This window comes from Kogia breviceps, chromosome 11 (genome assembly GCF_026419965.1).
Source record: "Kogia breviceps isolate mKogBre1 chromosome 11, mKogBre1 haplotype 1, whole genome shotgun sequence".
Lineage (NCBI taxonomy): Eukaryota > Metazoa > Chordata > Mammalia > Artiodactyla > Physeteridae > Kogia > Kogia breviceps.
In genome coordinates, this window is record NC_081320.1 from 13390992 (window position 1) to 13407145 (window position 16154).

The window sequence follows — 16154 nt, forward strand, 5'->3', positions numbered from 1 at the left end:
GAGTCTTAGAAATTATCTTCATATCACCTAGGTGCTTCTATACACACACATCATCAACTGTAGTATGTTTGGCCTTCCAACCCCAAATAAACAGTACCAACCCAACGGCTAACACTGAGCAATCGCGTCTGACAACTTAGCTGCTCAAAGATGGGGCCTTTTCTCTGTTAGATACCTGAACGAGAGCAATCAACATCAATACGTTAGTTCTCATATTAAAGGAGTTTGTATTTCTATCTTTAGGGTTTAATACTGTTTCTGTGTTTTACCTGTATAGGCTTTAAAAGGTCTTTAGAAAGAAATACTCTTTGTTGATCTCCTAAAAAGCGAATAGACGTTATGGATCCCAAACCAGCTTTGTCCAGCAGAGATCTGTACATCTGAAACAAAAGAAGATGTTTTGGCATCATAACTGCTGTCAGCATAATTCTGAAAATGGGGACTGGCAATTTTCCATACACATGAAAAGAGATAAAGCCATTCAGTTGTTTATTTACTACCAGTATCTCGATAATAACTATTTATGCAACCACAACAGGAGCATGTAATTTTCATCCAGAATCAATAATTTAAATGAGATATACATTTGAGAGTCATTAACATGTAGGTCTGGGTCCACAGATGTATGGCTTCCCCCAAATTTATGCAAAATATTGCTTTATGTACATTTTTGTGGGGAGACAGGGCCATGTTTTTGGCAAATGCTTAACAGATGGGGGAAAAAAATACAAAGAGCAAAATACAACTTTAAACAAAACCCGACATCACTCAAAAATCTCCAGCAGCTCTTCTCACCCATGGGCAAAATCTTAACTTTGCTCATAGGGGCATGCAGGCCCTTCACAAGCTGGTCAGCCTTTCAATCATCCTCTTAGCCTTTCAACTATTCCATAGGCCCCTTCCTCCTTCAAGTCCCAGCTCATGTCTCAAATAGCCTGAACTGTCCTCTCCTGATCACTATTTTCCTTTAACTGCACCAGACTTATGGTGTGGAAATGGCACAGTCATATACTGACTGCTAGCATCTTTAAAGCCAAAGAAAGATGAGCCAGAGGGAACCTTAAAGATCATGAGACCAAAAGTGGAAAACCTTACAGGGGCCAGGCAACAGCTACTTTTCAGCTTCAGCCTACTGTTGCAATAAGGAATTGCTATGAGGCTCCAGTGTTGCCATATCTTGCCATTTTTCCAAGAAAAACTGGAACTCTAGATTTTTAAGGACATTCTGTACATTTTTTAAATGTAGACAACTAATTTAGATTTTCTTAAAACACTGTGAGGATCAAAACAAAAAGATCTGTATGTCTGTATATATCTGCTGGTTTCTAACCACTGACCGAGACTAGACGTTCCCCACATGACCTCCACCTCCGACTTTTCAAGTGAAGAAACTGAGGCCCAAGAAAGTCAAGGGTCAGAGTTGCAGGGCTCCTAGCAGGGCTGACAGGAGGTCCTGGGGGGTTTTCTGAATCTTCTACATTGTCATATCTCTGTACTATTATTACGTATAGATTTTCCCTGTATCATTCATAAGGCATCAAATACCCTCTTCTCAGGAGTTCAAACAAGCCCGAGTTTTACTCACTATCGCAGGCCACTGAACAATTCGCTCAGAAACTTCAGGAGACTTTCGTTCAGCCAAAACCAAGTTATGTTCCACTAAAAAGGCTCTCCTTAGAAGGCTGTAGACATCTATCCATCTTCTCTTCCTCCAAGATTCCCCATCAAACTCCACACACACCTAGACAAACAGAATTGAAGGAAAGCAGACTTGATTAACAAAAATAAACATAAAAAATGCTCAAGTTGAATTATACCCTCACCATTCTACTTGAGTCTTGTATCTGAATATACTGCCCCCGACTCCTGCTCTCTTACTTCCCTTCTAAACCCACAATAAACTAACCAGATCCGTAAGTCTAACCAACAAGCTTTGGCTCCCAAACCACTTTGGGAAGCAGTCAAGGGATGTGAAGACCAGTCTCTGCCCTCAAATTAACCTCTGGGAAGCCTGAACAAAAAAGAACCCCCATGTAGAAGGTTTTTACATATGTTAATTAGACATCAGAGCTTTGAGAATTGAAAGACAGAAATCTGAAACCCAAAGTACTTCTCGCAGGGCATTGTAATTCTATGTTGACACTGTCGGTGAGTTTAAGATGACCGCCCATCAACACAATCCACCACCGGCTTCTGAACCCCTCTGGTAGGAGAAGGACTCAGCACGAGGCGCTTTCAACAGTTTGAGTTGAATAAACTGGGAAATTTACCTCAGAGTTTGAAATCCAAGACAACTTCGCTACATATAGAAACAAGTAATTGATAAAGGACCCCAGAATTTTCCAAAACTACCTCTAACTTCTTTTTTTTTTTTTTACCCTCTAACTTCTTACATAAAATTAAACTACCTTTGAAATACTATTTTCCAAGTAGCTATGAAGTTTTCTGCTTCTGATCTGCAAAATACCTTTTAGCCCTAAAGTTAAAACCCTTATAATCTGTACAGATATTTTAAAACATAAAAAAAGAATTCAGTCCAAAAGTGGGTCTCTGACAGTAACCCATAAGTAGGAATCAGTCACAAAACCTTAAGTCATATAAATGTACCAAACACCTTAGCTTCCTTAACCCCATTATGAATATGCTACCCTTTAATTTACTCTAAGTCTTTTAAAATGTTTCTTATGTTTTAACTGAGATACAATAAACTCCCTCAATATTTAGTGTAAAAAATCACTATTTTAATTTGATTTAAAAGCTCCCTTCTTAATAGAGTGATGTCTCATATTTGGTTTCAAAGAATTAGTTAATAAATCTATCAACACTTCATAATTTCATAACAATCCTATCTCCCTTTTCAACCTTTAACTTTAAAAAGTTTATTTCCATTTATTCATCAGAACCCAATTCAAAACTCCTTTCCTCAAGGAAGCCTTCCCTTACCAAAGAGCCCCTCTCTCTCCCAAGAGAAGTCCCTTGTTAATTGTACTCAAAACTCTGTACTCTTCCTTCCTAGCACTAATCCACATTTTGAATTATTTATTTGTGGTTAACTGACATATTAAAAACTCTAATCGGTCAAAGTCTGTCTTCTTTTACTTACCATGTATTTCGTCAGTCAGTACTCGAATACTTGTTGAATGAATAAATTTCTCTCTGAATTGGGCTCTTACCTTGTTTCTCTCATCCATTTGGAAGGCAGGAAGTTCCCAACTGATATACCACTAGCCTCAATCCCAAACTTTTCCAGTTTTATGGCTATAGACTATCAATCTTTAAAATCAATGAAATCTGAGACCCATCTTATCCTTCTCCCCCAACCACAAAATATGCACCCCTAATTCCCCAGGCAACTTCCCCTGAGAAGCTGCCTATCTTCTTGGTATGGCAGGCTTTTAACCTTGCAGTTATTACAGAATAAGTGTAAATGTGTTAAGCACCTACTATGTGACAAGTCCCTGCATACTCTACCTTGGTTCTATGTATTCCATCCATCACCATAACCAACCAGTGGTCCTTTACATTGGGCTTCAGAGACTGCCTATCTTCCTTTCTGTTTGCGTAGCCACAGAATCCAGGTCCTCTAACATCTCCCCTAGTCTTTTTGCCCCACAGCACATCAACCTCAAACCCAACTTAGCTTTGGATGACAGTTTTCCCATCAACATAGTGTAAGAGGAATGCACATCTACACACATCAGAACCAGAGAGATCTGGGTTTGAATACCAGCTATGTCGAAGCTTTCTTAGAATGATTTTACATGCATAAAATAAAATATGTAGGATTACAAAGGAAACCAATTAACTGTACCCAGGTCAAGAAGCTAAGCCCTCTGAATCTTGTGTTCTGGTAGCTTCAAAATGAAAGTACTAACACCCACCCTTCACTGAATTGTTAGGTAGATTTTAAAGGCAATTTATGTTAAGTATCTGGCAAGGAGACTAGGTAGTTTTAAGACCTCTGTGGTAATTCAAATCTTAATTTATCAGAGTATCACTTCTTCAGTTAGGAATGGGAGGAGGAAGACTTCAATATGATTATCTAACATCTACTCAGAAAAAAAGTAATCTAAGATCTTAAGTGGCTTCCCAAAACGTATACAATATCACAGTTCTTATCATATCTATAAGCTATCTATAAAGCTTATGATCAACCCTAAACCAAATTTTAGACACGGTCCCTCTTTATATCTCAATTTTTTAAATATAAATTTATTTATTTATTTATTTATTTATTTATTTTTGGCTGCGTTGGGTCTTCATTGCCGCGCGCAGGCTTTCTCTAGTTGCAGCGAGCAGGTGCTACTCTTTGTTGCGGTGCGGTGTCTTCTCACTGTGGTGGCTTCTCTTGTTGTGGAGCATAGGCTCTAGGCACACGGGCTCAGTACTTGTGGCTCACAGGCTCTAGAGCGCAAGCTCAGTAGTTGTGGCACATGGGCTCAGTTGCTCTGCGGCATGTGGGATCTTCCCCTGCATTGGCAGGCGGATTCTTAACCACTACGCCACCAGGGAAGTCCCTATATCTCAATTTTTGAGTAATCTGAAAATTAAGTTTAGTTCTTTAAAAATAAGTAATAATACTTTGAAGTATTAGGTTGTGTTGGTCAAAACTTCACATTTAAAAAGATGACTTTTAAAAAAATATAATGAAACCAACAAGTTGTGAGCTTTCTTAAACATTCTTTAAAAAGTTCCCTGTTTATCATAATCACATATCTTTCATTAGTGCCTTGAGGTCTGAAGTTCTATATATAAGGACACCCCCCGCCACCAAAAGTCTCTTTTACACAAATTTCTATTTTAAAAAAACAACGGTAAGAATTCAAATTCAGGGGGAACTAATGTGATTTGACCAAGCTCCTGCAAAGTGACAGATACAACTAGTTCTCATTCTAAATTGTGTTCTTTCCTCCACAATCCCTTGGTCCACAAAGGAGATGTTATCTGTGCTGACTCCAAAGGACAGAAAAAGGCCTATAAATTACAATTTACTACCTATAATGCCCAAATTTCCTATTTAAAAAATAGGGCATTTTGTAAATACGCGCCTATTAGCCTATAAAATTTCTTGACCAGATGTTGGATATATCAAGTTAATTATTTCAAGCTGTTCTTCCCACAAAGATAAATCTCTTTCCTTTAAGATATATGAATATTATCTAATCAAGCTAACCTCAAAACCTCCACTTTTAGTATATACTAATCTTACCTAAGCATATGATTATGAAAACCATCAGAATGGCCAAGTAAAATGTTTCCAAGTTTAAAAGTAGGCACTTACACAATGGCTTTTAATCACGAAGTTTTTAATGACATATCTACTCTATGCCCAGTACTACAGTACAGAATACCACTTATTTCACTACTTCACAAATTAGGAATTAATTCATTATGCTTCTATTTATGTCTTCTTATACCTAGACTCTTATCTAAAATCCCAGAGTCTAGCATTCAATTATAGGGGTAAACAGTTTTTATTACACTGTGCTAAGAGTTTCTCGTTTTACATGGGTTGACTGTCAACAGAATCCACCAACATTCAAGTTTCAACTGTATGCAAGGATGAAGAAACTAGGCATTGATTGGTCAAGGCATCTAATTGCCATAAAGGGCTTTAACAGCAAGAAATGGTACATATAGTTGGCAAGTACTACCCATATGCTAAGGACATCCCAAAGAACTAAGAAGGGGCAGAAGACTCAAGGAAAAAGTAGGTTCAAAGCAAGGAAAAGACCTAGACAAAAAAGTTGGGGAAGGAGGGCATTCCCAGCATGGCTAACGAACAAAGCCAGTTAGAAAGCAATCTGCCTCACACTCAAGTAAACAGAGTAGCATTAAAAAAAGGTTAGGGCTTCCCTGGTGGCGCAGTGGTTGGGGGTCCGCCTGCCGATGCGGGGGGCACGGGTTCGTGCCCTGGTCCGGGGGGATCCCGCGTGCCGCGGAGCGGCTGGGCCCGTGGGCCGTGGCCGCTGGGCCTGCGCGTCCGGAGCCTGTGCTCCGCGGCGGGAGAGGCCGCAGCGGTGAGAGGCCCGCATACGACAAAAAAAAAAAAAAAAAAAAAAGGTTAAAGAAGTCCTTATAATCACACCTAATTAAGATCTGTTGTTATCCCAGTTAAAGAGAATGCCAATGCTCCATCGGAAGGTAATTTCTAAACTGCTTTTCTATATACAAGTAATAATTTTATGATTCCTTCATTTGTTTAAATATTTTAGCAGAAACTACATGCCAAGCAACGTTCTCAGTGCTGGGGATACTGAACCCAGCAAAATAGAGTTGCTCTAACCTCACTCTATCTGATTATTAAAGCCTAGTGTTTAAGGTCTGGGGACAAACTTGGGCAAGTTATTTAACTTGTTTAAGCCTCAATTTCTAACACTAAAAAATGTGGTTTACTATTTAGGATTTTTGTGAGGATTAAATAAAAGTATTTACTGCATGATAAGTATTTATTATGTCTTCACCTAACTTCTTTGTAATCAACTACTAAACATTGTATCTGAGTAAGTGACTTTGTTACAAAGTCTTTCTCTAGATGAAACAAAGTTAACAAGCCTTGGTCTCATTAATTTCAACCTCAACTAAGGAAGCAAGTCAGTCTAGACAGACTTGTACCTTCTATCAGTACTAAAACAGTTGCACACTACCTGAATTTCATTCATTCATATTCATTGCAGGCCCCCAACCCACTCCCCAAAACTCAATATCCCTAAGCCCAGGTCTTAGGCATTGTCTTAGTTACTCAGTTCCCGCCTGCATCCTGCCAAACACAATTGGTTTCAATGTTTCAAAAACTTGTGTTTTTGCTAACACAACATGCCCCTAAACTTGCACCAATTACTTTATCTGCTACTCAATTAAGGAACGCAGCAATAAATCATGATTCGAAATGAGAAACTGAGTAGATTTCTTACATGAGGGCTGAGTTGTGAAGTCTGCAGGTAAAGCAAAAAATCCACTATAGTCAAAATTGTTCTTGAATTAAAATCCCCATCTTCTCCAGCTTAGGCACTTTAGTGCAGTGGAAGACACACACAGCCAAACCTGGATTCCAATGCTCCCTCTGTCACTTAGTAGCTAACTATGCAAGTCTGGACAAGATTTCCTTTCCTAAATCTATTTCTTTATTCTGAAAATGAAGATATCACCACCACTTCAGAGGCTGGGGGTGGGGGAGATGTGGAGATTAAAAAGAACACACATCAAGGACCTCCTAGATTCCCTTCCTAACCCAACAGGTTCGCAATCACTGCTGAGTAAGGAAACACCTAATCTCTCATCATCTGCCAAAGAACTAAAGACTGAAAGGATTAATCTTGTTTCCACTCAAATCGGGTAAAAACAAATGCACTAGAGAAAATCTTACTTGGCAGGTGAAATAAACCGCCACAACTATGACTGAAATCTACTGCACAAAGCCCATCTTACTGAGAAAGATTATTAGCCTAAGCAAATAGGCTGTACCACATTCCCTTCTTTCTGTAAACATCAAAACGCACCTTGCTAGGAGTGAAACCAAATTTCACAGTGTACGACAGGAGTCTTCTGGTGGCAGAGCCTTTGATCAGGGAGCACGATGATTAAGAAGGTGGGCTCAAGGGTCAAAACTTTCTGGGTCAGAACACAGGTTATGCCAATTCCTTGAACAGTGTTTCAGCAATCAACACATATTCAACTGCCAATGCGAAAACTTGCTTCCCTTATTTGAGCAGTTTTCAAGAAAAAGCAAAGATAATGACCAAGTGAAGATACTGAAACATATCCGTTACCCAGGATGGAAAGCTCTTCTGTTCTGACAAGCTTCCTTCAAGTTATCACCACTTCGGAGTCTTTGTTGGGGACCTTTTTTCAGTTATTTTTGCACAAAGGAGTCTTTGTTGGTACAATGGCTTCCTCACTGGTAGTTTCCACACAGTCCTTTCACACCAATACTTCTATTAGGGAGTACGATCAGAATTCATCTCTTTTTGAAAAGATCTAACTGAAAAAGGTTCTGCGTGTCATTCTGATTAAAAATCACTGGCCGCACTTGTTCCCATTTCTCTCCCTCCCCTCAAACACCCAAATGGAATATTTCAAAGCCATCCCTCCAACACACCATATAAGGGGCAGCTCCACCCCAGCCCTCCATATATGGTCATATCCCACACCCACTCACAGACTCATCAGAGACAACCAGGAACCCACTCCTGCCCTGACCCACCACATACGGACAAATACCCACCTTAATATACTGAAGAGAATTAAGCTCCTTCCTCTACACTCACACTTCTAAGTCTGAAAGTTTAAGAAGTTGGGTGAAGAAATTAGAAGGAACAAACAAAAAACCCGACTGAAAGCACTTCTAAGCACTAGTGCTCAATTCTCAATGATTCCAAACGTCACCCACTTGCCCAACTTAATATTAACAACACTCCGCCTTCGGAGAAATCATCGTACAGCCCTAATGAGGCACACAGCGCGTGCAATAACTAATCATGTCTGAGCAACCCTAAGCCCATTATTAAACACGGGCAACTCTAGGCCAAACACACCTCGCTCTACACACCATTTCAAAGACTTTCAAGGTCTACTTTTCTGCACCTTCAGATCAGATGCCAACTTTCTGGTCGCCTTTTCAGAAAAGGGGAGGGAGGGTTGCTGGCTGTCTCGTTACCAAGGTAACTAGGAAACGTCCGACTGCCGAGGCCCGGGAGCCGGTTTTACCTTCAGATCCTTCTTAGTAACGTCGGTGTGGGAGACGGCTCGAATGGTCCCGGAGAGCCAGGGCCACTCGGCGACGCGCTCCAAGTCCCAGCTGTCGTGGCCGCCGTCGCTGCCGTCGGCTGCGGACAGACTGAGGAATCGCTTCCCTACCAATACTGGCCAACTTTCTCCGAACGTGAGCACCATGGTTTCCACGCTGCAGGAAGGGCTCCTCCCTGCAAAAACACAAAAACAAAATGCAACGGGGGCGGCCGGCGGGAGGGGGCCGGGAAGAGAGGTCGGTGGGGGAGGCCAGGGAGGAGGAAAGGATCCTAATCCCGATCGGAGGACAGGACCCCAGGCGGCGGCGGGTGAGACGGAGGACCCCGCACCCGATCTCTCCACCCGCGCCCTCCCCGCCCCCGATCCCTCCCCCACCGCAAACACTGGCCAAAGCGTCGCGTGACCCTGGCTCTCCCAAGTTTCGCTTTTCCAAAACCTGAAACCTAAACGCAGACAGAGTGAGGGGAGAATTATCTGTGGCTTAAGTGGATTTGAAAGTGTTCACCCCTCACCCCGGAAAAGAAAAGGCCCCGAAGCAAAGGGCCCGTCCCAGGCGGCCGGGTCCCCGCCCCGGGCAGCCCCGCGGGAGGGACGAGCCCGCCGTTCCGCACTTGCCCCTCCGCCCCGCCCCGACACCCTTCTACTCGGCCGCAGACCCCCAGCCTGCGCCGCGGAGCGGGGGCGGCGGAGCCGCGGGCTTGGCGCCTTCACCTTTCTTCCTCCGCTCCCCTCAGCCGAGGCCGCGGCGCTCTTACCCCGCCTCCCGCCTCCCGCCTCCCTGAGTCACCGGCGGCGGCCACCGTTTCCAGCCGCCCAGCCGACTCTAGCTCTCTGACTTGGTTCAAGAGCTCTCACAAGACACGCACAGCCTCTCGGGCCCGCCCCCTCAGAGCCGCTTCCATCGCTCATTGGCTGAGTCCAAGGAGCTGGGCGAGACTCGTAGGGAAGGAGCCCATCGCCATTGGCCGCCCCGGCGAGGGCGGGGCGAGAGAAAAAAACAATTCCTCGGCTGCCTCCTCCCTTTCCCCTCCCCCTTCCGACTCCCGGACGACCCCCATTAGGTTAAAGTACACCGAGCGTAAGCGAGGGATCCTTCCGCCACAGCCATTCTTTCCATTTGTTGCCTCACGGGATGCAAAAAAGTCCAGAGAAATCGGTCATCAACTTTCGGACCCAGAGGAAAATTGCAGTGGTGCACAGATAAGACTGAATGGCGAACCCCAGGGCTGTAAGTGCTTATTGGATTGCTTTTCAAGTGCGTAGGCTGTCGACCGAAGATAGGCTTTTCACTTGGCGGAAGAATCTCACAGGAAAGGGGTGAGGGCGGTGCAGAGTCAGCGGGGGAGGGAAGGGACAGGAACGTGCGGTTTGAAGCGTACTCAGCTAGAGGGAGGAGCGACGGTGCTCTGGAGACTCGTGCGCAGGCGCTTCGCGGAGCAGAGGCTGGAGCTTGGGCTGCTGGGCGAAATGGCCGCGGGAGGCGCAGGCGCACGTGGTGCTGATCATGGAACGTCTAAAGTCCGCCATTTTGAAGGAAAAATGAAGAAAGGCATGGAGTCCCTGGGAAATGACGTTAATTAAATCTAAAGCAAAAGATGCTGTTCAGTACAATGCAGGATGGGTTTTTTTCTTTTTGTTTTTTAATATAAAGGGAGGATGAAAAGATATTCTGAGTCCTACAATGAAATGGAAAGACTAGATAAGGTCATAATGATGTAAGAGATATGAGGAGGAGGTGACTTTGAAGGACAAAGGAGTTGAGGAGTGATTGTGTCTTTTGGACCTGAAGTTTTTTGGTTGAATGAAGAAAAAATGGAATGAAGTAATTGAAGATCTCTTATTTTGTAAAGGCTGGTGCTTGACCTGGCATCACATTTAATCTTTAAGATTAAATGAAGAGTAAGTGAAGAACTCAAGCTCCCAATTTTACAAATGTGAAAACTGAGAATCGGAAAAAGTTCAGAAATGTATTCAAGGAATTATAGATAGAAGTTAACTCCAGGTGTTGATTTTCAACATATATGCTCTGAATACATGATATTAAATAAAAATTTTAATTAAGAATAAACACTGAAGAATTAATTTGATTTGTTATTTGCAGACCATTGAAAAGGGGGGAAATGGAACAAAGAAAACTTGTCCAGTACAACATAAGTCAGAATCGGAAGAAGGGAGGAATAAAAAAAGAAAAAAAACAAAATAATCTAAGCAGAAATATGGTAAATACAAAATAAAATAAAATAAAATTAGAGGAGTAAGTCTAAATATCAGTATTTACAATAAATATAAGTGGGTTAATTTACTCAGACCTTGAAAAGACACACTGGATTAAAAATAAAATCCATCTATAAATTGACCACCAGCAAACTCCAACAACAACAAAGAAAGCTTGAAAATAGTGGGTTAAAAGAGTTTGTAATCTAATGGTAATTGAAGGAAAGCGATATAGCAATGTTAATATAATTGAAAGCAAAGGCATCAAAGAGAAAAGGATTTTATACTAATAAAGGATAAAGTCCACAAAGGTAACACACACTCTTGAACTATTGTGACTCTGGGAACATATTCTAGCCTATGCTAAGACTAAACTTATGAGAAATTTTTGACAATTTGTAATAAGAGTACAGTGAAGATATTTATAAATACATCTACCACAGAAATAGGCATCTCAGATTTTTAAAATAAGTGAGGGTATGGAGGATCTAGATTACATAATTAACTATTAATTTGAAAAACAATAGCTGGGAACAAGTTCTATCAAACTTCAAATGACATATAATTCCTAGGTTACATTCATGGTTCCAGAACTTAGGAAAGATGAAAAGGTATCCAATGCATTTTATAAAACTTGGAAACCCCTATTATCCAACCTGAACCAGTAGAGTACAAGAAAGGAAAACTATAGTTCAATTACACTTATGAACAGAGATAGAAAATTCTTGTATAAAATATCAGCCAGTTAAATCCAGCAGTATATTTTTAAAATAATCACCATGATTAATTAGGATTATTATATGAATATGAGGATATTTCAAGATTAGGAAATTACTATAAATCACCACAACAGGTTAAAAGAGAAAAATTGTGTTCATTTTAGTAGAGGCTGAAAAGAACACACACTCACAATGAACACTGAACTACCATGAAAACTAGGAATATTAAGAGCACACACATATTTAATGCTTATTCATGATTTTAAAATAATTTTAAACTTCCTACAAACCTAGGAATATAATACACCCACCTTAGAAAAAGACCTGCAAATATGAACTAGGAGACATCAACAAGGTTGTTCATTTCAACATTGTTTGTGGCTGTGAAAAATTAGAAATAATGGAAATGTGCTTCAATTAAATAAATAAATGAAATGTGATACATATAGTGAAAAGCTGTAGAGCGTTTGAAAGGGAATGAAATATATTTAGATGTACCAATAACGATAGATTAGCAAAACACATTTTGAATGAAAAAGAAAGTTGCATTTGGCAATATTTGAAAATACACACACAAAAATTACACTAAATATGTTCTATGAAATATATATATTGAGACTCATAATGATGGTTACTAGTATTGGAGGGTTCACACTAGTATTGGGGGTATTGGTCAAAGGTGATTTAACATTGTAATTCTCTCATTTTTATAAGGCAAAAGTATTCATGTTACTTTTGAAATTTAAAGCTATATTTTAAATCCTATGAATGTAGTTTACTACATTAACACTTGAGTATTCATGACAAATTATTAGAACTAACACAAGAATCGAGAAGGTGATGCAATTTAAAAAATCAACAAAAAAAGAATTCCTATTCCTCAACAAGCATCAATTACAACATAAAACAGAAAAAAAGAAACCATTTATGATCATGAAACTACAGAATACCTTGGAAAAAAAACATAACATGAAGTGAACAAAACCTGTATGAAGAAAACCGTAGAACTTTACCAATAGAAAGATATCCATAAAATGTATGCATAAAAGAAGATTTGAAAAATTCCATTTCCTTATATTACTTGATAAAGATGTCATTTCTCCTCAAATTAAACTACTTTCAAATTAAATTTCTTTCAGTGAATGAAAGAATCAAAATAGATACAGTGTCCCCTACATACAAACGAGTTCTGTTCCAAGAGTGCATTCGTAAGTCCAATTTGTTTGTAAGTCCAACAAAGTTAGCCTAGGTACCCAACTAACACAATCGGCTATGTAGTACTGCACTGTAATAGGTTTATAATACTTTTCATGCAAATAATACATAAAAAAACAAAAAAATAAAGAAAACGTTTTAAATCTTAACAGTACAGTACCTTGAAAAGTACAGTAGTACAGTACAACAGCTGGCGTACAGGGGCTGGCATCAAGTGAACAGGCAAGAAGAGTTACTGACTGGAGGAGGGAGGGGAGGTGGGAGATGGCAGAGCTGAAGGATCATAAGCAAGAGGAGATGGTGGGCAAGCTGCAATTTCAGTCACACCTGACGTTGATGGCACAGGTTCTGGTTCCTTGCTGGATTCAATTCTATCTATCCTCTTGAAAAAATGATCCAGTGATGTCTGGGTACTAGCTCTTTTTTTTCTCATCATAGATGACATGATAGCACTGGATTGCATTCTGAACGGCTGCTGCAACCTTCGTGTACCATTCTAGTTCGGGTCCTATGCCTCAAAAACTAACAGTGCCTCCCAAATAAAGAAAATCCCCTTGCCATTTCCTGCATCGTGAATCTCTTTGGTTCTTCAGTTACTTCTTCTTCCTCTTGTCTCTCTTCCTTCTTTCTCTGGGCCTCCAATTCCACCAGGTCTTCAGTGAAGCTCCTCGTGTTGCACAGCAAGGAGTTCAGTGAAGTCATCCTCTTGCAGATCTAGCTTGAAATAAACATACTCTACTACTGTACTCTATACAGTACCGTACAGTAAAATACACAAAAGCGCAACCACTTGTAGAGGATACACGCACGTGACAATGTACGCTAGATGCGTGAACTAACTTAAATGCTTCGTCATGTGAATGCACATTGGCATCTTTGAAAGTTCTCAACTTGAAGGTTCGTATGTAGGGGACTTACTCTATGTAAATAATTAAGAGAATACAGAAACAGATCCATGTATATATGAACAATTAATTTATGATTAACATAGCATTTCAAATGAATGTAAACAATAAACTATTCAATATATGCTTTGGGGTCTATTTGTTATCCATTAGGAAAAAATAACAAAGTCAGATTCCCACATCAATGTTCACAAAAATAAGTTCCAGGTGAATCAAAGAGCTTGATATAAAAAATCTAGGGCTTCCCTGGTGGCGCAGTGGTTGAGAATCTGCCTGCCGATGCAGGGGACACGGGTTCGTGCCCCGGTCCGGGAAGATCCCACATGCCGCGGAGCGGCTGGGCCCGTGAGCCATGGCCGCTGAGCCTGCACGTCCGGAGCCTGTGCTCCGCAGCGGGAGAGTCCACAACAGTGAGAGGGCCGCGTACTGCAAAAAAAAAAAAAAAAAAAAAAAAATCTAATAAAATATTTTAAGATTCCTTCCCCTTTTCCTTCCTCCTTCTCTTTCTCTTCCTCTTCCTCAACATTTCAGTCCTAAAGCCATTAGGAGTGCAGAGTAAGGTAGGTTTTCGTAAGAAGAGTCTGCCTGGCATGGAACTTTTGAGCTAATTAGGAGTTATGGCCTGGCATCCCAGAGCCCAAGTGGGATGAAAAAGGTAGATATACAGAAGGTCCACCTGGCATGGTTGACCAAGTAGAGCCCAAGTAAGGTGAGGCGGGCATCCATGAATGAGGGTCACCTGGTGTGGTATGTTAGAGTCCAAACAAGGTGAATAGACTGCTCTCGTTGGGGGAAAGCCTGGCACTGGAAGTTAGAGCCTGGGGAAGGTAAGGAGAGCATTCAGTCAGGGACCAGCAAACGACACTGAGAAGACTAAGAGAGACCTTAGAAGTAGGAGGAGAACAGGAGACAGATGCATCCTGGAAACAAGGCAGGAGAGAATTTCAATATTGAGAACCATTCACAGAGGTCAAAGGATAAGCTGAAGTCAAGGCAGATGGAGGACTGAGAAGCAGGATACTGACACTTCCAACAAATATATTTTAGCCTAGAGGTATTGCCATAAATCACTTCTATTAGTTTGTAAAAACTATCATCCAAGCTCCAACATAAACATTACATTCAAAATCCTGCCACTAATTAAATGAGTTGACTTTTACCCCAAGGGGCATCAGAAGTTTCCAAAAGCCCTTAAGAAAGTTAGCAACTAGAAATTTGGAGTCTGTTTGGACCTTGATTCCTCAGTTGCAGAACAATTAGAATACAATTTTCTGTCTAAATCTGCTTCTCTTAAATAGCACAAGAATCGTGTTTTGTGTGAAAATTTAAATGTTTTATGTTATTTCTGTTAATGCATTGCACCTGTGACAATTAATGAAGCAAACCATCAGTACTAAGCTCCTCGTCTCCTTTTTTTTTTTTAAAGAATTTTTCTGTTGAGGAATCATTTCCAGAGAAATGCACAGATCTTAAGTGACCAGTTTCTTCAATTTTACAAGTGCGTACATCCGTATAACACACACCCCTATCAAGATGTAGAACAGGGGTCAGCCAACTACAGGCTACAGGCCAAATCTGACACACCACCTAATTTTCTACAGCCTATGAAGAATGATTTTTACTTTTTTTTTTTTTTGGCCCAGCCATGAGGCTTGTGGGATCTTAGTTGCCAGACCAGAGATCAAACCCAGGGTCCCAGCAGTGAAGCACACCAAGTCCTAAGCACTGGACCACTGGGGAATTCCATATTTTTACATTTTTTAATGTTTGGAAAAGAAACAAACAGTAGTAATATTTCGTAACCATGAAAACTGTGCAGAATTCAAATTTCAGTGTCTATACATAAAATTAGAATACAACCTGTAAACAGAGGGACCTCATAACTTATTTTCTTCTGTAGTTTCCTTAACGTCTTCAAAATGTGGTCCCTAAATACCTCTAGATAAATTCCCTGGATTAAGTCCACTGGAAAGGCTAATACACCCTCCCCCACCGCCCCCACACAAAAGGATCTCTTTCTTAAAATCATATATTTCAGTTACTGACTTCTTACCATCTGGCTGAATGACTCTGTAAGTGACAAAATATTGTTTCAAAAGTTTTGTAGAACTTGTCTTTTAGTTAGTTGACTTATGGCTGAATATATTGTTATTTCTCCAGCTGTTTTCTGTTCTACAATTCCGACCTCAACAATCTGTGCAATTAGTGGAAAAGGGAAAGAGGGAAAATTTCACATGGGACAGTTCCTAAATGCAACCTCTTGTTTGTTTTTTTTCCCCCAATGCTTTATTATGAAAAATTTTAAATATTACCCATCTGCCTACCATCTAAGTTCAACATTTAACATTTTGCC

The 16154-nt window shown here is 40.6% G+C and overlaps 1 protein-coding gene across 4 annotated transcripts in view; it reads right to left on the bottom strand.

Moving 5' to 3' along the window:
- Nucleotides 1-9608, bottom strand: part of KDM3A (lysine demethylase 3A) — a 60927-nt gene extending 51319 nt beyond the window's left edge. Inside the window, exons 1-4 of one of the 4 annotated variants that reach the window (XM_059079343.2) lie at nt 9460-9608; nt 8707-8921; nt 1586-1741; nt 270-380 (exon numbers count right to left, since the gene is read on the bottom strand). In XM_059079343.2, coding sequence (XP_058935326.1) covers nt 270-380; nt 1586-1741; nt 8707-8892 — 453 coding nt within the window. In that variant the 5' untranslated portion in view covers nt 8893-8921; nt 9460-9608. Of the gene's footprint in view, nt 1-269; nt 381-1585; nt 1742-7499; nt 7978-8706; nt 8922-9459 lie in introns of those variants that run through there. The other 3 variants (XM_059079344.2, XM_059079345.2, XM_067007248.1) reach the window with 3 other exon arrangements.
- Nucleotides 9609-16154: the final 6546 nt, after the last annotated feature.